This window comes from Hetaerina americana, unplaced genomic scaffold, assembly GCF_022747635.1.
Source record: "Hetaerina americana unplaced genomic scaffold, ioHetAmer1.1.p SCAF_12, whole genome shotgun sequence".
Taxonomy (NCBI): Eukaryota; Metazoa; Arthropoda; class Insecta; order Odonata; family Calopterygidae; genus Hetaerina; species Hetaerina americana.
This window is the reverse complement of record NW_027286292.1, coordinates 16,651,963-16,676,209: the sequence shown is the minus strand read 5'-3', so window position 1 is coordinate 16,676,209 and position 24,247 is coordinate 16,651,963. Positions and strand designations below refer to the sequence as shown.

The following is a 24,247-nucleotide window of genomic DNA, read 5'->3' as shown; positions in this document are numbered from 1 at the left end:
CTTTCATGGCACTTAGTGTCCCATGGTAGGGTGGGTCCTTTTGAGTCTTGAGAATCGTCTGGGTCTTCTTCAACGTATTGCAGGTCTTCACAAGCAGACCTTTGACTCCGGTTTTGGTCTTCCATTAAAACCTTTCAGATAAGTTTAGTGCAATCTTTCGAATCGTCAAATTTGCAGTGATAATGATGTGCCCTGTCATCTAATCAATGCCAACACGATTTTGAACATGGGCACACATAACCAATGGCCTGAATTCTGCACTTCATGCACACATTACACCCTGTCATTGGCTCTCGCCGTTGATAGCCGTACAATGTGGAGCTCGTCCTCCACACTCTCTCGACCATCTTTGAAGAGCTTAGGCCACTTAAAACTGCAGTTTGCGACAAGCTTTCATCCTTAAACACTTGGTGAATCACGCCCAATGCCTCCGTACCTGATTTCCCCAGTCCAACACAAAATGTGATTGCATAACACAGTTCAATCATTCACTGCATTTTGCACTTGCACCAAGTCACTTGACAGGGGTCTACTAAAAACACCATCTAGCCTGAACAACTGCTTGCAGGCAATTGGCCCTTGGCATGTGTTGAAGGTCAGACCATCCACCACTGAGCCATCACAGTGGGAGCGTGCTAAGACGAAGAGTTACAATAGTAGTATTTAGGGGAGGAAACCAACAGCTAAGGTCATTTGTGCCACTAGGGATGGGCAGAAAAGGATGGAAGGTGGAGAGAAACCCGGCATAAGCACTAGCCTACTCTTAACGAAAGGCTCCAAGGGGTCTGCACCTTAATGTCCTATCTGACAGATGGCATACTCACTCAAAGTGCTCTCCACCAAGTACCTCGAGAGGGGATCAGGATACTACTGAAAAATATTTGATGACACCGGGATTTTAACCCAGGCCCTCTGGGTGGGAAGCCAGTACGATAGCCACCGCACCATCTCGATCCCTGTGCACAGTTATATCAGGAAAAAATTGTTTCCGATACTTTTTATACAAACCTTGTATACTATAGTACAGTAAGTCTTAGTTTAAATACAATTTTTTTTAAATTAGTGTAGCACATTCATTCATTTTTCCCTAGTTGCAATCACCGTAAATTTGAAAATGTATCACTTCAGCTCACCATAGTGTATGAGCCATCTCATTTATGAGAATAATCAGGAGTTGACAAACAAATACACAAATATCATAAATAGTAAATCTAAATTTTTTATTCAAGGAATAAAATCTTTATCAGTGAGCTCATATGCATTGTGTTCTTCTTACAATTCAGACTTAAAAAGACCAATCTGATTTAAAAGGATTAACAATATAGCCCAGGGTCTCCAGTGTATCGGAATTCTATTTTTCCTCAAGTTTTCCAGGTTTTCCCTACTAATTTTTCATTTTCATAGGGTAATACTTAACAAAAATACAGTTAATTAGCCAGTATATCAACTAAGGAAAATGCAAATTTTCAATTATGATAAGTAGTGGAGAAGAAGTTGGGGTCAGAAGAATAGAGGACGGTAAATGTTTATATCTCAGTTTTTTCAAAAAAATAATATCTTATATGCAAGGGAATTGATTAGTGAGTAAAAAAACTGTCTTTCAAGAATGGATTCTTTCCTGGAAAATAATTCAAGATAGTAAAAATAAACTAACAAGATATATAAACTGAATAAAGACTAGTTCTCATATAGAAGTCTAAATCAAAACACCACTAACTGAATGCACCAATGATATGGCACAACGACAATACTCAACACCATTTGAAGAAATTAAACTCTCTCAACTCCGTGAGAAAAATTAATACAGGATTATTAACATTATTTTCTCACAAGCATTACTTATTAATAACTAAACCTCTTTATCAATATGACCAACTTTGCTCCCTGAAAAGTTTACTCTTCTTGGCTTGCAGCCCTCTCTCACTTTCAAAGCAGCTTCTTATATCTTTTTTAACTGCCTATGAGGTCAATCCAAGCAGCTTTCTTTGCTATAAGGATTCCTTAAACCTGAGGCATACACATTCTAAAAGTATATGAATTACTTCAAGACTTGAACCTATCAAGGGCTAAAAAGCATCACAAATAGCATGCATGCCACAACCACAGATATCTCCACATGGTTTCAGCAAACCCCAACTAATCAGTTTTTCCAAAACTTTTTATCAAAAAATGCTCAAATTCCCTGAGATGTTCCCAAGTTCAACAAAATTCCCAGAATTTTCCATATTTTTCCCAGTTTTCCTTGTCACTGGACACCCTGTTGCCATTAAAATATTGTACTCCTCACAGTTGTACATTGAGCACTACCATTCTCTATCAGAATTTGATGAGCCCATATTCGAATGCACTATTGTGTACATAAAAAAATCAAGATGTCATGCCAAAGATGAAGGAAATAACTAAAACCCAAAGGTCACATGTCGACTTCAATGATAAGAAGCACAGGTTCTACAAACATGGTCACATGGAATGACCTTGGTCTGTGAATGGTATCTACATACAAATTTGTCTTAGAAAATGAGTGTGGATGTGCTGCTTATTATTACTCATGTGATCAGGTCACCATCACTCATACATATATATACATCTAGATAGGGCAAGGTTTTTAAAGGAAATTGTGCTTTGAATAATAGCATTGCTATATGTTTGCATGAAATTTCAATTCAATCTGGCAGATGCATATTTTAAAACCCCTCAAAACACTATAGAAAGCTAACAGATTATCCCCAGTCCCTAGTTGTAAGTCTTAGCCAAGAGTAAACTCTGAAAAGAAAAACACTGACCATATTATTATGTAATACCGATCTTATGGACATTGGAATATACAGATGAATTCAAAGAAACAGTGGGAGATACTGGCTACGACATAAAATTTTAACGGAGACATCCCGCCAACACACATTGCAGTGCAACAATTTCAAGGCATAAAAATTATATTCATTGATTGGGATTCAAACCAGATCCATCAATTTGCAGCCAAGTTCTTTAGCCATTAAAGCTACCAAAGCATTCTCTTACACCCCAAAAACTCAGGGGCTTCAAATCAGTAGCATAACTGGCTGAAGCACTCAGCCAGACACCTAGGGATCCAAGTTTGAATCCCTGTCATGGAAAATGATTTTTAGATTTTGAAATTGTTGCATTGAACGTAAAGAGCCCTAAACAACAACATACAGCCCACATTATGTTATATTATATCACACTAATGTATGAGAAAAATCTTATCAATCAAAGTAATGAGGATGAGCAAAATACACACAAGAGAAGGTTTTTTGCTTGATACGGCAATGCTTAATCAATTTTAAATAATTATTTGGAAACAAAATATTATGTACACGCATCGGTAGCTAAGGTTGATAAAATCCTGGATTTTTATATTTGCCAGATCACAAAATCCATTTTTCTAACTTAAAATTTCAGAACAGATACTTAGTCCGATGATAAACATGGCACTTAATAACAACAATTAATGGATTGAAAAAACAATTACCAACATAGTCAAACTGCATAAAAAATACAGAAATTATTTACCAAGTACACTTACACTTGATTTGCAATTACATACCTATCATTAATCAAATACTGAAATTCGCATGCAAAAGCAGCAATTGAGGTTTTTACTACCATAAAGTAAAACTTTCATTGAGTTTTAACTGTTTTCCTTTACTGCATATGTTCCTTAGAACCAATTCCCAGAAAATTATATTCAAACTATAATTTTCACTTCACTCACCACCATAATGCATCATAAACTTCCACTAAATATTTTCTGCACTGGTTTAGCAATTTATTTATCCTCAGTCCAAAAACAACACTTTTTGGCCTTCAACATCAGGATATTAATAGTGATAACAATAGACATGATTAGGAACACCCAAGCCCAAGGTGAAGGACCCAGGCGGGAATCGAACCCACGACCCTTAGATTGGCAGACAAGGACGTTACCCCTCCACCACCAGGCCAGTGAATCCTTCATTACAAAATTAAGCTTCAACTTTTGACAAACAAACTACCGATTGTTTAATTTTTGCTTAGATACTTTAAAATAATTTGGAAATATATATAGCTAAATGAAACGACAGCACTTACCTCTTGCAGGTTATGCACACTACAAAACTGATTCAACTCATGATGGACTTTATTAAAAATGAGAGCCTTATCATAGTCGGCGGTATAATTCTTAACAATATCAAACACTGTAAAAAAAGAAATAAAGTTATAGTAATATACTTAATTAGTAAAATTATTATCATTTAAAATGTGAAGTTGATAAAAACCACATATTAGCCATAAAAGCAACATTTGACAGAAATTCATGAATAATTAAGACATGAGCATTGTAAATATATGATATGCAAATTCAACAATAACACACGTGTTGTCTATGTAAACACAACATCAAACAAGTCACCCTAATGCAATATGCTATGGAGTGTTAAGATATGAGCCATAAAAATGTAGTGGAAAAAGTGTGTTAAGGAAATATTTAGAAATGAATTTTTTCTTGCCTTTCTCTTCCTGATATTCATGATTTGTCATTGAGAAAAATGAGTCCTCAAATCCATTTTTTCTAGAGCTTATTTCCCTAATTCTGACATCACAGTCAAACCTTATGGTGTAGGGCACAACTGTACATTTTACTAATCCCAGCTTCTTCAAGGTAGCAACACATTCACTAAATTCTAGTTTTTCCCATTTTAAGTTGGACAAGATGGTGAGTTCCAGTATTTTACATGGTCAGTAATTTCTATTTGAACACCTACAAGTGTTTACCTGCTAACTTCTTTATTTTTCTTCTTCCTAAGTGTATTACCATACATTGTCAACCATTTCATTCAAGATCCAACGGAGAGGAAAATTTCTGAATGCATCATAAGTCACTGGAGAACATGCAATCGTCTATACAGCTCATTATTTCTTTGTAAGTCATGGTATCATTAGCAACATTCTAATGAACATTTTTTTAACTATGAGGCAACCTCCATATTCTTAATGCTCCAAAATGAAACTTCTTAGCACTATCAAATACAGAAGAAATCTTCTGTAGCATTTATGGCTTAATAGTGAGCTGGTCATTATAAAAGAGATTATCATGCAATTGTTGGTCTGATACTCATTTTATACACAAATTTGCAATCCAAAAGAGACTTTTCCCTAGGCTTTAGCCTCCTACTTTCATAATGAAGTCGTCTGGGTTTGTATCAATGCATTCATTCCCATTGAAGAGGGAAATAGAAGCAATATAATGAGACCAAAAATGCCAACCTACCATATTCATTTTTCCAACAAGTACCCTTCATTCAATACTGAAAATTGCCATTTCTCTTCGTATGGGTACTCTAAAGTGAACTAATCTCAAGTCACACAGCAGCATAAATAAAAGAAAATTTCCTACATCAACAGTTAACATCCACGCTAAACATGGGGTTTGCTCCTACGATTCTCAGATTAGCCAGAAAAGTTGCCCAGTTCAGCGTTGACTAGGAGTTCCACACAGTTAAGTTTATTCAGAGAAGCTGCTCTTAAACTATTATGAAATTCCTAGAGTTTACCAAATTTTCCAAGAAATATTTTCAGTATTCCATGGCTTTCCACATTCCAAGACAATTCTTTTTGTCTAAGAATGTAACAGACTCAATGAATGGCAGAGGATTGATACCCTTAATTTAGGGAGGGCTATGGGTTTCTTTCACATCATGTGAACTATATCCATTTCATTTTTCCTTCAAGAACCATAACCCCACTATTCCACCAATCTATGAATACATCTGAGCCAGCCACATTGCTGCTCTTAATCCGTATGGAGGACCTAAAAAAATGGCATGGTCATCTATAAATAGGCCTCCCACTATGGGAGCCCAAATGCAATCCACTTTGTCATTCATGGTAATTGCAAAAAGTTTGGCACTTAATACAGATCCTCCAGACAATCTCCCCTCTTGGATACATTGCTTTGTCAGAGTATCAACTATTCTTACTCAGAAAATATGGTTGCTTAAAAAATTGTTGATAAAAGTTGGCAGATATAACCTCACTCCTCTCACTTTTATAAAATCTTAAATCACCTAGTCGTTTGCTTTTGCTTTATCAAAAAAACAGCCACAACATGTCAGCATAATAAAAAACATTTTGACTGAAGTTGTCTACTTGAATAGGATGGTAAACTGTAGGCCTACTATGCCAAAACCCACACAGAATGAGCACACACTTTTGCTAGCCAGGGTTCCAGATCATGGCCTTGAAATTCATTGTAGTAATTTTTTGCTATGATAAAACTCACAGTAAGCCCTAAGCCTTTGGTTTGAGTCTGCTCTTAGTTATGCATTGCATGTTATTTCAAATTGGGTGGGATACAAATAACAAGGCTTCACAGATATACACATTCATTTACATATACACAATACCACACAAGCTGCAGCAAGGATATGTGCTGTGGGCTGTTACAACACCAGTCAAACATGCAGAAATATTAGTTCATGCATACACTTGAAAACCAGTTAGTTCACATACACACAACATTTTTGATTGATGAATTGGTCAGTTGTGGTGCTTGACCAAGTCATCAATTTCTAATATTCAAGTTAATTTAATATTTTTGGGCACCTGAGTCCAATTTTGTATGCTTGCAAATCCTATTAGGGAAAAATGAGAGTTTGAGATTTGATATCACACAGTATTAAGAGCATTGCATAAAGGAAAATCATATGCTAGTTATTTTCTAAACTGCTATGTCCAATATTTTTTTCACTTTTGGAATTATTCATTTTTTTATGCCGTAGTTAGTGCAACTCCCACTCCTGAGTGAGACAGATACAAAAGCATCTGACCCCAGTAGGGCGGCCAGTCAACATGTCACGCCCAGAAGCGGGACATTCAAGGCTTCCACGGTTAACATCTCACAAAATCCTTGCATAGCGTTCAAAATTCCTATTCCTTAGAATAGCGTTCAAAATTCCTATTCCTTAGAATAGGAATTTTGAACGCTAAGATAATGCTGTAGACAAGACAATCAGAGAATATGTAGCAAGAGATGGAAAGAGGAAATATGTTTTAGGTCCATGCAAGGTGAGTTGATATAGTGGGGATTACTGCACTGACAGTTATAGAAAAATTATCAGGGAAAGGGATGTGAGCAAGCGAGATGTTGCAATAATATTGAATAAAAAGGTAGGAAGATGCATAGTTAACATATAGCAAGCATTATATACAATATTACCAATTAAAGTAAAGCAGTACCAATGATTTTGGACATCATTAAGGTAGACATGCCACTGAGCAATCATAGGGAGCAAACAGTCAATACCAAACACAATCAGTTGGACAATATGTTCCTGCAGTATGGTTTTTTCTTGCAGGAAAATATTTGATAGTAATGGGGGATTTAAATGCTACTGTAGACTAAAGAAGAGACGGTGATGAGATGGAGGATATTTTGCTTTACTGGGTACACACCATGTTCGCATGAAGCACTCAAACACTGCATCACCTAGCCTGCGTTGGTAGGCAAAGTCTCAGAAAAGAATACTTTCCAAAAAACCATACTTAGGTCTGAGATTACAATCAAAATTTTTTCCCCTAAGATTTTCATCCACACTTACATGGAAGAATGCATGACAGCCACAAGTCACTTTAACTATTCAATATCAGGGGAAGAGTCCATGCTCTTTCAAAAATACCATTACATCTTTGGTTGTTTATGGTTTGAAGTTCCATAGGTGAAGATTTGAACGTCTTGTCCCTTCAAATCCAAGGAACTCATGGTTGGACAAGGGCGTGTGTTTATGTCTGATGAGGGTAAAGTCACTGTTTTTATGCTGAAATCCTTATTCACTGTTTGTTTGCTAGAAGCTAAAGAAGGGATTATGAAGAATCTATGAGTGAAAGTAGAGATAGAATTGACTGAGCTCTAAGACGTTGACCAAACTGTAATCATGCCTTTGTGTTTTGAATTATGAGACACTAGTAGCTCATGTGAAGCTGCCACAAGTAAGATTTCACAGCAGGAAAATTAGTATGAGGTTTATGTTGTTTAGCCTTAGACACTATACATGAAAGAGATGTCTTTTCCCTGCTCAAGTAGGAAGAAATTCCACACCGATTTTAGTTAAGTTATTTCTCACGTTAGAAGCGCGATGTCGTCCACCAATTGGATAGCTTAAAAGATGGGCCTCGGTAGGAAAAATATGTCCTTGCACTCAATTAGTGCTTTTAATGAAAACTCACTCAGTCCTGAGCATTTATCATGAAAATTCTTAGAACAAAAATTGCAAGTGATTAATTTTTCCTAAATAATAACGGTTAATTTGCAAGAGAGACGCAAAGGAATGTACTATATGTACAATGGAATGAACTATCACTGTAAGGTAAAGTTGGATGCAATCTTAAAAACCTCCCCTACACATGGACAATAAAACTACACACTTGAGAACTATACATGGGCATTAATTAGTGGACTATCAGGCCTATATTTTACTAAAGAATTAACTATATCACTTGAGTTACTTCAGTGAAATTGGGAGAAGAACAGAGAAGATACTCCCATTCATATCTGTCCTTGAAAATTGATTTACAAATATTTCATTGGTTATGTCAGTGAATGGTTGAAGTGATGAAAGGTAGAATGTCTTTGTACTGACAATGTAATGATTTCATCTTCTGAGATAAAATATACACAAATTTCTCATTGTGCAAAAATGGGTGTCCCTCATCCCATTAGGAAAGTAGGAGTGAAATTTTGCAAGCAGGAAAATTGAAGACAATATGCATACTAAGTATGATCATTAAATCATTTTCACATTATGCCTGTGAAAGCATGGACACATCTTATACTGGCTGTGTATGACTCATACTTGAAAAATTATGGTTTCTTTTAAATTAGAAAATTACTCAACAGCTATAAAACACACAAATGTATGAAAAAATCTTACCAGCAGCAGCACTCAGAACATTTACCACTTCTATTCTATCAAAATAAATCATCACACCACCACTGGTTCCACATGGAACATTTTTTACTTCATCAGTCTGTAAGGTTACCTGAAAACAAAAGACAAACTTGTAATTCGAGTAATGAGAGTTAAATAAGATAGACACACAAACTCTATAAGATGTGAAATCAAATCTATCACATATTCTATCCATCAAATTCTCTTAAAAATTATCTCTACAAACATATTGAAAATTAGGTAAAATTAGATAGCAATTTTTACATGAATTCAGAACACTTTTTTAAGCAGATACATATCAGTTCCCTACTTGAGTTAGAACTTCTCATCATCCACACATTCTTAAGGTAAAAATCCATTCCCAGGAGAGATTCAAAACAAAGCTTTGGGTCTAAAAGAAAACCCAATTTAAATTCTAATTTTTCACAACTCAGAAATATATACTTTACCTAACAAATGCTAGTACTAGAAGTCACGGATATTTTATAAGTTCAAGATAGTTTGATAAGCTCAAGTTGATTAACTAACACTTCAATAACAGTACTCAATCCATTTGTTATGTTTGATGGGTGACAGTGCTCACCTAATACTATGCCCTAAAGCATATGAAATTCACTTTTCTAAGTATGGTAGCCCATTATTTTCTCTGTGCCACCTGCACTTTCTCAGGAAATCTGGAAACCAAAAAAGTCACAACTTGGGGGAAGCCCTGAGACATGACCTGGAATCAATCTTGGGCCCACCAGTTAGTATCCCAGCATTCAACCCACTTTACTAGCAAACAACTCACAGCTGATTATTTTAAATGGAAATAAATGATGCAGCCACATATCTGTTTAGTTTAGTGGACAGCATTCAACCAAGGTACTTGATGACAACCCTTGACGAAAACTTGATGCTGTACACAAGCCTTATATTCCCCACCAAGTATTATATCATGGCATGATCTTCAGTGAATTTTATACAGTGCGTAATGTGAATTTCGTCAATGGAGCAACCAAAATCCTATTCCTACTACTACTCCAACAGAGTGGCCAGTGAAATCCTATCACAAAGTTGCCGACTTTAAAATCATAAATGAATATTTGCAAATACTATTGTTTTACCTAGATCATTTTGTGGTACACATCACAATAGAAGAAAAAAGTGGGTTTCACCAAAATGATGGAATTTCAGTTTTAATATGATTTCTTTATGTCTTCCTGGCATTCACATGCATAGCCTGATTAAAAGTTATTTTTACAGTTTTTTGGAAGAAATAACAAACAATTCATGAGCAGGAATCTTTCAGAAAATTTAAACCACTTACCCTAACTTTTCAAGGATTCTCAACTATCCATTCCACTACCTACCATAAGAAAAGCAAGGTTTACAGAGTTAGGTAGGCTGAGGGAAATCATATGTTGTAGTGGTTTCCTAAATCAGTAGATGCACTATTTATTAAATACTTAAGTTTCAGTTACTTTTAAGATGTATTAATAGAGTTAATATGAATTGTCAAAGGGGAAATGTTTAACTTACACCATTTGAGCAGCATGTCAAAAGGATATGAGTATTTTATCAGGCATCCATAACACAATTCTGTAAGAGTGTTAACCCTCTCCATCCTAAATCAGCCAAAGCCTGCCTCAGAATATTCTCTCTCTAGACTGAAATTTAAATGATTTTTTGCTCCAGCTATACACCTATTACTCTACGAGTTGATAATCCTAAGGCCATTGCTTCATTTAGCTTAAATTAACTTGTGAACTACCACAGTATTTTAATTGAAATTTCAAAAATATCTTGAATTTAACATCCTACTTTATAAAATTTGTTGTCTCAGGCGTAACTTTGTGGAATTTGCATAACATATTGAAATGTAATGAAATAATTGACTTTGTAATTCCACACACTTTATTTAAAAAAAACTTTTTTACCCCTCCGACCTCCCTCTCTGACCAACCCCCCCCTCCTATGATCAGAAGGTATATATAGCCAGCGTGCTTCTATGAGGACCACCTGATGATGACGTTCAACGTCGAAACCTGGGTCGTGTGTTTTTTAAATAAAGTGTGTGGAATTACAAAGTCAATTATTTCATTACATTTCAATCCTACTTTATGTACATTTAATTCCCAACTTCTACCCCCTTTCCTTGTTGGCCCTCTAGAATGCCCCTGAAGTAAATAATACCAATGTGTCTTTCCACTAAATACTTTATTATGTAAAACTTGTAACGATACATCGGTGTCATCCTCAGGTACAAAGTTACACATACAGGTCAGTTCTATATACAAGCATGAACAAACTGAATGAACATCAATGCATGATAGTTATGGGCTGCTACAGTCAGTCTTCCAGTTGTAATTACATAGGAGTCAGTACATCTTGTACCCATATGAACTGGAAAATGAATTTTGGAAGTTAAGCCTTTTTTTTAAAGCTTTAAAATTTTCTTGGGTAGGCTGGGTCTTACCTTACACCATTCCTAGATACTTTGTACATGCTCACCACCCTGTTCTACTGCTAATACTGTCATGGCTATCACTTAACATTTGTGGCCTTGCTGCATAAGAGTCCTTCACACAGACCTCATGAATTACAGATTAAAAGTTACCAAGGCCGGGTAGAATGGACTCCCGAATTTGATGGGTGAATTGTAAAAAAAACCAGCCAAGATAATTAAAACAGGTTTTTGTTTCTGAAAACTACATCCAATGCCATTTTTTTTCATTAGGCTTTGAAAATTGTATCATCCAGGTGAAAACATTGGTGAGCGATGCCCATGTTGAGTCGTTCAAAAAAGTTTTTGAAAACTCTCCTCAGCATATCTTGCGATATTCCAGCGATGACATTTGTAATGGCCTCCTTAAGAGCTTCCAAGATACTTGGTTGAACTTTGTAAACCTCAGCTTTGAGATATCCCCAAAGAAAAAAATCACATAGGCTCAAATCAGGGGAGTGAGGGGGCCATGGAGGGGGATCCTTTGTAAGGAGATCAGGAGGTTGGGAAACTGTTCTCGCAGGATTTTGTGGGAACGACAGGCGGTATGAGCCATGGCACCATCGTTTTGAAATCAAAAGGCTTCTCTGTCATTTTCCTTACCACACTCTTCCATTTTGGGGAGTCAGAAGTTCTCCAGCATCTCACATTAGTGCACAAGAGCTCACAGTAACAGTTGAATGTTGAGATTCAAAAAAGTAAGGCTCAATAATGCCTATGAAGGACACAGCACACCCAACTGTCACTTTGGGGCTATGAACAGGTCTTGGGTGAAATTTGCAAGGGTTGTCAGTCACCCAGTAACAAAAATTTTGCTCATTTACTGAGCCAGGGAGGTTAAAATGCACTTCATCGCTAGACCAGAGTGCCCTCTGCATTGCTACCACACTAATATTGTTCTTAAAGAATGTTTCCACGAAAAAACGTCAATGCTCACCAGACCACTGCATGGCAATTAATGAAAATGGCATTGTTTCCCCCAGCTAACGCCACTACTCCCACTCCGCTAATTCACCTGCGCACTCTTCTATGATGTTTAGAAACTAGAGATTCCATTCTGCCCCACCCTCCATAAGCCATCAAAACAAATTATTGATCCAAAGTCAAAGAGTTAAGTAGCACTCTGCTACTCCTCATAATATTAATTATTTTACTAGAGAAACAAAGATTTAATTTAATCACGTAAAATACATGCTCCGTACTACTGATTCTTACGTGTACTGCTAATATACACAGTTAACACTCCTCTTTCCTCAGGATCTTTTACTTCATACCAATTCTGGGCTGTGTTCACTGATTGATGCAAAGTGGTAACTGGCATGTGCCACATCTAAAAAATGTAGCCTTTAGCCAAATAATATATTAGTATATTAACCTTGCACACAATACAGTTCCAATGGTGACCTCTTTCTACAATGATATGGAAAGCTGGCCCTTGATTATGTATCACATCATTTCCTGGTTACACACCTTGACTGGTTCAACTACCCATCAAGTTCCGATACATGATGCCAAAATCACACTCAAACTCAGACAAGGATCCATTACAAGCTATAGGCACAAATAAATTGGGATCTTGATGGTACAGTGACTAACGTACTGACTTCCCACAGAGTGGGGTCAGATCCAAATCCCGAAGGTGGCAGATATTTTTCAGTGGTATCACGATCCGTACTTGTGCTTTGTGGAGGGCACTTTGAGTGACTACGTTGGCCGTCAAATTGGATGTTAACCGGCAGACTCATTGGTGCCTTTTGTTAATAGTAGGCTAATGCCTATGCCAGGTTTCTCTCCACCCACCATCCTTTCCTGTCCTTCCCGAACGGTGCAAATGACCTCAGCTGTCAGTCGCCTCCCTAAAACTACTACTACTATATGAACAAATGCACTAAAACATAGATTACAGAAATGCTGCTTTTAATTACCCAGGATCTTTTCCATATTATATTATTTACTACTTAAATCCACAGATTTGTATGCTTTGACCTTCTTCAATTCTTCCTCACCTCCAATGGAAGAAGTCTTTACATAAAGAATCACGCCCTTCTGGGCAAACATACTTTAAAAAATTAAACTAATGAAAGAAAGGATTAAGGAAAGTCCCCCAATAGAGGTCACGGCCTAAACAGTATTTTACACTGATTTGATGGCAGTTAACTTAAAAGGCTGAAGGAGAACTTACATACACTATCTTTGTATAGATAGGCACATAGGTAAACACACGCACCCAGTTTTTATATCTGAAAAATTTTAAGATTAGTTTGCTCAGAATGACTGTAATCAAAGACAAACATATAGTTATCATCTAACCTGGACTGATCTGAAAGCAGTGATCAATGGTATCATCATATGGTATCCTGGTTGACTAGTATGCGGCAGTAATGCACCTCCCTGAAAAAAAAGAATTTGTTGCAATGTATGGCCATAAAAAAACTGGCATTTTAATTCTTGAAAATACAATAAATTTCCCCATGTAAGGGAAAATTATTATTGCTATGGGCACAACTAAATGGCTAGCATATGCCAACCAAGAAGTGGTGAATGGTGCTACATTTCACATATCCTTGATGAGTGCAGATAACCACTTGAAGAAAGCAGACGCTTAATTTATTAATTATTAACACTTGAATTCAGACTCATGGGTACTCAATTTGCAAAATAAAAAGTAAAATTGAAATATCATTATGAAGGAGCAATCATATTCACACTAAACAGACGGAAAATGTATTTATTAATAACCTAGACATCTACAAAAATATAGTGGTACAATTAATGATGCGATTTTTCAGTGATATACCAATAACACGCAACAAGGGAAATGTATCCGCTGCAGTTGAAATTGCATTGGGTATACCGCAGAGTTTTGCACTTCGACTGGTCTTATTAAGAGTTCATATAAATAATCTTCATAACTGCTTCCAATGACATTCTTTCAAATGAAATAAAATATTAATCAATTTATTATAGAATATCAAAATGGATGTCAAATGGATGATGAAATGATAAAAAGATCTGTAGCTGATTGTTTTGAACTAATTTATCATGCGTTTACTTTTGTACTACGATATGTAACTTGAAATACATGAGTTGAAGTAGCGGGTTTCGACATGGCCCTCGCCTCAGGATTTTAATATATATTCCAGAGCAGGTGTTAGGATATCAACAAATAATGCAATTGCCTGAAATGCGTATAAAACCTTTCCAACTGAAACCCAAAAAAAAAAATTTATGAGATTTCAAATATATGGTGAAGCGGCTTAAAACTACCTACAATTAAAACCACATTATACCATAAAAACACAAACAAATAAAACTTTCGAAAGCCTCACTCGAGAAATTCATATTAGGTAACATAGTCAAGTGTCTCCTGACTGTTAAATGTTTTTTTACCTATTACACTTTTATTAATGTTTATATGTGTAACGATGCCAAATTTAATAAACCTAACCCAATATATTTCAATACATACGTAAACAATTGATAAATGTTATTGTTAATCTACCCAACGTATGCCATTGACAATGTTATCTAAATTGATCAACATAAGACTGTCCAACCCAGAGTTGAAGGTGTCGCATTTACGTAGAAAACTAATCAAATTCCTATCCTCATTGATGTAAATAATATTTACAGAAAATAGGAAGAGTTGACCGGGTCAAAATACAGTGGAAAATAATTCAAACTTACCCTATAATACACTCCTACATGTCCCTCTTCAATTTTGTGGAGCGACAGATTAAAGAATAACCCCGCCATAACGGGAAGGATGAGCACAAACATAAACGTCTGAGCCATTGCTGAATTGTAACAAATTAACACCTTGCTAAATAGCTATTTGCATCAACAGTTGTGCCTTCACTGCACAGATTTCACATCACAAGACGCCGGTCACACGAGCATGATAAATAGCGACCGTAATTCGCATGATAGTCGATATATATTGAACGTATCTTCGATTGTAAAACTCGATACCTGGAGAGACTCACACAATGGCGCCAGAATTCAGAACTTATCCAAAAGAGGTTAAACATCAGACAGTTACTTTCTCTTTCATTACTCACTCTTCAAGCCAAGTATATGTATTTACAGAAACTAAACGCCTACTTCCGATATATGCAGAGAGTTTTTATTTGGTTATACATCATGGCACTCCTATGGGCTACAACCTTGACATGGTAGAAGGGCTTGTGCGTTCAGATGACCCCTAGAGCTGTGCTGGCGAGAGTAATAATATTTGCTCCTGGTAGGGCCACCAATGCCAGATAGGTCGAAGGTTAGCAGCCAGACGAAAGGTAGTCCACGCAGCGTCTGTTCCTCAGTGAGGCGGCTGCAAAGGCGTCTGTTCCCAGTGGGGCGGCCATTGAGTAATGGTGTCACGTTAAAAACACTATTGAGGAAGGGAAAGGGAAACCACCTCAATTATCATTCCCAAGAACATAATGATGGACAGTATAGAGAATATGAGTCCTGGCAACTACGGGACTCGGCCCTGTGTCGTGCCCGGCAGCCGGAGAGGCAAGGCTTTCGCGGTCGTCATCTGACGAAACCCTGGAAAAGGAAAACCGACAGCAGCAGGGCAGAAGACGCTGAGGAAGAAGAACAAATTAGTTAGAATATGAGCTTGGAATGTTAGGACACTGCTGAGACAGGAAAATTAGAGAATATTAAGCGAGAGATGGAAAGAGGGAATAAGGATATTTTAGGTCCATGCGAGGTGAGATGGAAGGATAGTGGTAATTAGAGGAGTGATAATTAAAGAATAATATACTGCGGCTGGGACAAGAGCAAACGAGGGGTTGCCATAATATTGAATATAGAGGTATGAGGAGGCATAGACAGCATAGACAACATAGTATAGTAGTAGAGATATAAGCAGAACCGATGAACTAGGTCATTGTTCAGGTATACATGCCACCGAGCAACCATAAGGAGGAAGAGGTCAATAGGATATACGATCAATTAGAGGACATAATCGCGTGTGTTCCTGCAGGGAAACATTTGATAGTGATGAAGTATTGGAATGTGATGGTAGGTGAAGGAAGAGATGGCAATGTGGTGGGGTACTACAGTTTAGGTACGAGGAATGACCACAGGGAGAAATCAATTGAGTTCTGCAGGAGACAGGGGTTAGTCATTACCAACACTTGGTTTGGACACCACAAAAGGCATAAGTATACATGGAAAATGCCAGGCAACTGAAAAAGGCATCAGTTAGATTATATTATGGCTAGGCATAGATTTAGGAACAGTGTGATAAATTTGCACAGCTTCCCGGGAGCAGATGCGGATTCTGACCTATACATGTCTCAGACTGCTCAGGTGGGAGTGGGGAAGGGAGAGCCCAGATGGGCAGTGTTAGGAAGAGATGTAAGGCAGGCTTGTCCATTGTCACCAGTGCTATTCAGCGTGCATTTGGAGGAAATTATTAAAGAGGAATAGGAAGAACAGAAGGTAGGAATGAAAGTGGGCTGGGAATTCATAAAATCAGTTAGGTTTGCTGATGACCAAGCTTTAGTTTGTCAGTCAGCCAAAGGTTTGCAAGTATTGCTGAGTGAATTGTAAATTCAGTGTGATAGATATGGGATGAGAATCAATATTAATAAAACAAAGGTTATGCGATTTTCTAAAAAGAGAAAGGCTAAGCTAAACATTAAAATAGGAGGGCAAAAACTAGAGCAGGTAGAACAGTTTACGTATCTCGGAAGTGTTTTGTACCAACACGGTCAAAGTAGTAGGGATGTAAGCAGAAGAATTGCGCTAGGCAGAGGCTTTCACAAGGAGGAGGGAGTTTTTGACGGATGCTGAGTAAGGATGTAAAGAAAAGACTTGTAAAAACTTTGATTTGGAGCATAGCTAGCTATGCATGGCATGGAAATGTGGTCACTGAAGCAGGAGGATGGACGTAGATTGGGGGCTTTTGAAATGTGGGTGTGGAGAAGAATGGAGAAGGTGAAATGGACAGAGAAGAAAACAAATGAGGAAGTACTTGGTATGGTGGGCGAAGAGAGGGGTTTGTTGGGAGAAATCCTATGGAGGCAGGAAAAGTGGATGAAGGGGGTATTGACCGGCAGTGGGATGTTGAAGAATATGATAGAGGGGAGAATGTTAGGCAAGTAAGGAAAGGGCAGAAACAGAATATGGATGTTAGACGGGATGAAGGGAGTACACAGAGATTAAGAATGACTTGGTGTAGAATCGGTTGCTGGATTGTTTTATTAGGACTAAGAAAATATTGATTTGGTAGTCGTGTCCATCCAAAACCACCTTAACTGGCAGATTACTTCGTAATAATATAGAATGGGTTTACGCTGTTTATTTATGTATTTACAAGGAATGTATGTCCTAGATATATGTGATATAATTTTTACAAACATTCTGTAACACAATTGATTCAGGAGCTCATGAAAACCACTCCATAATTTAATAGTATTTTGGAATATGATTCTACATTTTCACAAAAAGGAAAAGCTTTATTCTTTGATGAATATGGTATGCCTTTGGAAACTGTTCTGGAGCATAAGTATCTGTCACTCTTAGACAGAAAATTATCTTTAACAAATAAGCATTAAAACTTAATACTTTAGAGTCCCTCCTAAGAAATCCAACCATTCCCTTGCTTCTCATTCTGAGTTGAGGAATAATTTTCAGATGGTTAAACAGATTATTATTATTGGTATTCTGCTGATTAACGTAGGTTTAGAATAGACACACTATATAGTGGTGCAAGGATTATTTCTTTGCCTCTCCTAAAAATGCACCCTGATATCTAACGCTTAAATAAGTTTATATTCTGCTTCCATCATTCCATTCCAATATATCCATCCTATTCTTACACATTCCATACTTTTGTAATTTTCTTCCCTCCATTACAGTCTTCAACATCTCATTGCCAATCAAAACACTGAATCCATCTTGCCTGCCTCCTTTGCATTACTCGCAGCAATCCCTTCTCCTCCAAGCACCATGCCAAACTCTTCCTTGTTTTTTTACTTCCTGTTCATTTCACCTTTTTGATCCTTCACTTCTGCATTTCAAAAGCCTCCAAATCAATTCCTATTGCCTTGCTTCAATGATCATGTTTCCTTGTCATGCAAAAGCATCCTCCATATCTAAGTTTTAATAAGTCTTTTCTTAATGTCCTTACTCAATGTCCCTGTAATCAATTAACTCCTTGTGAAAACTTCCTTGCCTGATGGGTTCTTCTCCTGATATCCCTACAACTTTGACCATTTTGGTCCAAAACACCTCTGAGATACATAAACCGTTCCACCTGGCCTAGTTTATGTATTCCTATTTCAATATTTAATTTAGCTTCCCTCTTTCTGGATAGCAGTGTAACATCAGTTTCATTTAAATTGATTCTTATCCCATTCCTAATGCAGTGACTTTTAAGTGTACTCATCAACACTTGCAACCCCTTGGCTGACTGGCCAAGGGGTTGCAAGTGTTGATGAGTACACTTAAAAGCCTTCTGCAAACCTTACTAATTTTAAATGACCCACTGACATTCATTCCTACCTCTGGTTTTCCCCAAGCCTCTTTAACCAGTTGTTCCAAACGTACTTTGAAAAGCATGGGTGATAATTGACACCCCACTTCCTAAGACTACCCAGCCTGACTCTCAATCTGCCATTTGCTCCTAATCAGTTTGTGACATGCAATGCGATTCTGCATTGATAAAACCTTGCAAATATAATTGCACAATAAGGTCTTCCAATGTACCTCCAACAGTGCTTCACCACCATTGCAATAGGTGCTTGGTACTGGACTGGTTCTCTATGCCCCAGATGCAAGTCTCAGACTCCAGTTGTGTGTGAAGGTAAGAAGATGAAGATAGCTCTTCTTCTTTGGGGAATACCCAAAGTGTTCATACTGAAGTCTTTTTCCAAACTAATATATTTGAAGCATAGTTGTCCAATCACAAACCCAAGACGATCTGCTTGAAAACCAGATATTTGCTATTTTGAAGCATACTTACTTTATAACTGTAAAGGTGCATACCTCCTCAGGGTGTCCTGGGTTTTCTTAATGCTAAAAATGAGTGCCACGACATTTGGTAGAGCAGAAAGGTCTCTTGAGTGAAGCTCTTTATTCTCATCAGATGATCAATCGTATACCTTTTACACTATAAAACCATGAACACAGTAATCAACCCATAGGTCAGTTTGGTAGGCATTGGTGGAGTTCATTCAATACCAAGGTCGACGGTATGTGAAATTCAAAAATCAGATTGGGGGGATGAGATGCTTTCCCTGTGCTGTTAAGGTTTCTCAGGAAGATCTGGTACCAATGAATTACACAGCTTGGCCAGAGCTGAGGGTGCCCAGAGTTTCTTGCCCAGAAATTGAACCTGAGCCCTTTGGTCAGTAGACCAACGCTTTACCCCTGGACTACCACATCCTGACAATAATGGCAATATACTGCAAAATCTTTCTCCAAATAATTTAAATTTTCAATGGAACATTGTTACCCCATTTAACATTATGTCGACTGCAAACAAATTGAAAAATTCAACAGTAAGGATATCTACGGTCTGTATAAGTCTTCAAGCAATGACATAATCGTGTTCATTGTGGAATAATTAGCTATTTTGCTCAACCTGTGTTTAGAGACAGGAGATTTCCCAACAGCTTTAAATATTCCAAAACTCTACCTGTCCAAAAGATAGGCAACAAAGACAATTTAGGAAGCTGCCCACCCATTCTTTAGTCTCTGTTTTTAGTAAAAAATTTTAAGTTATAAGGAGAGATTAAATAAGAGATTTATGAAGTTTTCTTGGGTCCTCCATTGGGTCAAGTGTTCCAGTGGAAGACCCAAGAAAACTTCATTAAGCAGTTACACCAGGAAAGCACCAGATCTTACTTCAAATATGAGATGTTTTTGAGACAATATATTTGTTGTCTGAATCACAGCATGCCTTTTGATCTGGTAAATCTACATTTATGCTAGTAGAGTCCATAGCTAATTGTATCAATAATTCATTTGAAGGGACATAATCAGTTTCTGGGACACTATGTGATTTAAGTAAAATTTTTGACTGATCTAAATCATTATACCTGTACTGAAAGCATAGGTTTTTTGACACAATCATTTGTAATACAGTATCCTATACTAATACATTGGCTATTTGAATTCCTAAAGAAAGGCATTTACAAAAGTGAGCAAATAATGCACTCAAATTCATTTTCTTATGTCTACAAATTCAATACACTACAGATGCACCAGAAGATATGTGAGAGAAAACGAATTTAAATCAAGGAATGCGAAGGAATTAATATCATGTCTATTTCAATTATTTTTACGTCATGATATTAATTTACTGTAATACCATTATACTTAATTTATTACCTTCTTTCTAGGAAATATTATGACCCATACCGTTAAAAAATATGATAATTATCTTTGTCATTATCCTTTTTATGATTCTTTTTAAAATTGCATACATTATATAGATTTTTAATATGTTAATCCATAGTGAGGTGATCATGCAGTCATCAATTTAAAGGGTTAATTATCAGTACCTACGCATGAGATTTTTAATATGTTAATCCATAGTGAGGTGATCATGCAGTCATCAATTTAAAGGGTTAATTATCAGTACCTACGCATGAGTTTAATAATGGCACAAAATCCTGCTGACAGAATCACAAAATGAAGAGCGACTAGAAGATGTTTGAATTTTCTATTTTAAGTGTAGCATCATTTGTAAAGAGACCAAATATCTGAAAATTCGTTACATCCCTTGACAATTGCAAATTGATGATCATTCAAACAATGCATCAACCATATCCAATTTATGATGTGGCAGAATAATCAACCATACAAGCAATAATATATATTTCTATTAAACACATAATTACCTCGCCAGCTGCCTCGACCTCGGTGATAGTTAAGCATATGAAAGAGTCAAAAAAGATCTTGCGTTTGAACCAGACGTCTGTTACACAATATCCTGTGGCATAAGTTCTAAGTCTGAGATGGGCCATCTGATGAAGGGAAAAAGTGATTCAGCCAAATATATATCAAACAAACGTGATCCATGACGATGCATTCCAAGGTTCAAAGAAAAACTACGAAAAGCAACCTGGAGTGTTTGGCAAAGACATGCAAGGGAAACTTCACCAAAACTAAGTCTTCCCCGAGCAAGTTAAGGTCAAAAGAGGAAGTTTCAGACAACGCTGAGGGTGCGACAGCTTTGCCTGAGGGTACAACGGCTTTGCCCGAAGGCAAAAAGGAGGCAAATGGTCCCCCAAAGAGAGCTTTTAGTTTTAGACTTGCCTCCTGAAATATTAGTGACAGCTTATAATACTAGCTGATATTAGTGACAAGACAACCCAGTCATTATAAGGAGAAAAATTTCAAAATGCCTCCGACGAGAATGCTAGAAGATGTGCCCGCCATGAGTAGCAGCCAAGACCCAATCTTGCCAATGCGGAATCTGGGGGCAATAAGAAAAGCTATGGTGTATCAGAAGAAGGACCAAAAAATAAAAGTCAAGAGAAAATACCAAGATAAGCCTGGCAACTCCAGTTTGTCCAACGAAGGCCAGAAGATGGATATCAATAACTTTAAAGTCAAGGGTGATATGCCAAAGATTTCATCTGCCATGCAGGTAATGTTATTTGAGATGATGCAGCTTTAAGGCATGGTTTTACACCCATTTTACTTAATAATATTAATACTACATATTATTAGTACTTTTACTCCTCATAGTAGAGTTTAAATGTACCAAAGTACTACACTGTATAGTTCTTCAAATTACTAACTGACAAGACAAAAATTGCCTTTTAACATCATATTAAAATAAGTCAATCTTTAGCATGGCATACTTCATACCTCTCTTTAATTCACACCATCCTTTCCTCGTTCGGCCTCCCCTACCCAGATTTTTCCATTCTATGATCATTTTCAGAACACCTCACTTCTCAGTACACATTTGTCCTGCCTTTTCCAAATTTCTCTCGACAGTCATTTCTCTACCATGCCTAGAATTTAAAATATAATTTCCTATACGTATAATTTATTTTTTCCATAATTCTCTGTGCCTATGTGGGTGAGTAAACCATGATAGAATATATATTCTGTCTAATGACTTTGTTTCCATGTGGATGTTCTGCATCTGTGGGTTGTCTAATTATGCTAGTCTTTACTTGGAATATGAAGAAATTAAGGCAACTTAAAGGAACGAATACTGAAGAATTGCTAAAAGTTGTTATATGCAATATTTTCTATTATTTTAATTTATTGCTAGCATCTTTTTGCCTGGCAGAGGAAATCAACACAGGTGATTTTTTTAGTAAGACTGACGTTGGTTAAATAACATACTCCCTGTGTCATTAACCATCTTTTCACATGCTCAGTTCAATCTTCCTAATTAGATTTTAGTCTTAGAAAGAGAGAGAGAGTCATTTCTTCTGGCCTAAGGTGTCTCCATAAAGCATGGAGACATAAATTTATTTCTTTTAACAGCCTAATTAAGACTATTCGGTGCACTATTGAACTGCATTTCTTTGTTTTTATACAAATATCTGCAAAATGGTCCCTGTTTGAGTATTGAAGGGCTTAGGGATAAAAATTGTACATCATCTGTAAATTAAATGGATATCATAGCTATTAACTGTCTATATATATATATATATATATATATATATATATAGGCGGAATCGAACGGATCACAAGAGTAAAAATATTTCTCCTTTTGGTGGGTGAAACTGCCCCCTGACGCCATCTCTTGGCTGAAAAGAATCAGCATTTGTGGATCTATAGTCATCAATTTGTAGATATCCATTGGAAGTGATTTACTATGGAATGATTGGCAAAATCAATGATATTGTTTTGAGTGATTGACGAATCAAAGTTCCCGTAATAGCTGAGGCCACAGGCATATCACAAGGCACAATGTTAATGAAAAAACTTCTTGGCTTACTTGGAGGCTAGTTTGCCAATTTTCCATCAAAATCCATACAGGTGTCTGTGTCCATACATAACTTTGGAAAAAACATGGAGACACCCACCCACCAAAGAAAAAGGTGGAGTCAAAACTGTTTTCCTAAAGGTGATCCTGCTCAGAAGAGGGTAGAGATAGTGAAATCGGCCAACAAGGTGATGGCCAGTTTTTTGGGATGCACATGCAATCATCTCCATTGATTACTTGGAAAAATGACAAATGATAACTGAAGAGTATTACGAGCCGTTATTGCACTGGTTGAGCAAAGAAATCAAGAAAAAAACATTTGGCAAAGAGAAAAATTCTCATCCATGAACACAATGCATGGATGTGTGGAGTTTCAATGGCAAAACCTGTGGAGTTTCAATGGCAGAAATTATGGAATTAAAGTTCGAATTATTAAAATGGCTTCGCGGTCAACAATTCACATAGAATGAGGATCTCATCACCTATACAGATGCCTATTTAGAGGACCTTCAAAAATACTATCACTTGGACAGCTTAAAAAAGTTGGATAAATGCTAGGAAAAGTGTATCTAGTTAAATAAGAGGTTGAAAAATTAAAAGATTCCCAAATTAACTTGTTTTTCTATGTTTTCCAAAGAGTTATTAATAAACCCACACATTTATGACAATTTTTCATTTTTTTACTTTTAGAGGCCAGAAATGTCTCCACACCAGGTTTTATATATGCACCTCAAACTTGATGTGCAATATCTGATTTACTCATGCAGTGAATTTCTAGAGGGAAAACTGTTGCCATTGAGTTATGATTTTATTTTAGAAAAAGACAATGTACTTGGGCCTAATAATTATATTTTTATGGTCGTGCCAATTCAGGTGATACAACTTTAGATATTGAGGGTGCAT

At 36.7% G+C, this 24,247-nt stretch overlaps 1 protein-coding gene across 1 annotated transcript in view; it reads right to left on the bottom strand.

The window, feature by feature from the left end:
• LOC139685879 (erlin-1-like) overlaps window positions 1-15,328 on the bottom strand; it is a 41,724-nt gene extending 26,396 nt beyond the window's left edge. Inside the window, exons 1-4 of the mRNA XM_071583003.1 lie at window positions 15,118-15,328; window positions 13,741-13,821; window positions 8,928-9,036; window positions 4,090-4,196 (exon numbers count right to left, since the gene is read on the bottom strand). Of these exons, the coding sequence (XP_071439104.1) occupies window positions 4,090-4,196; window positions 8,928-9,036; window positions 13,741-13,821; window positions 15,118-15,225 (405 nt within the window). The 5' untranslated portion in view covers window positions 15,226-15,328. The remainder of the gene's footprint in view (window positions 1-4,089; window positions 4,197-8,927; window positions 9,037-13,740; window positions 13,822-15,117) is intronic.
• Between the last annotated feature and the right edge of the window lie 8,919 nt (window positions 15,329-24,247).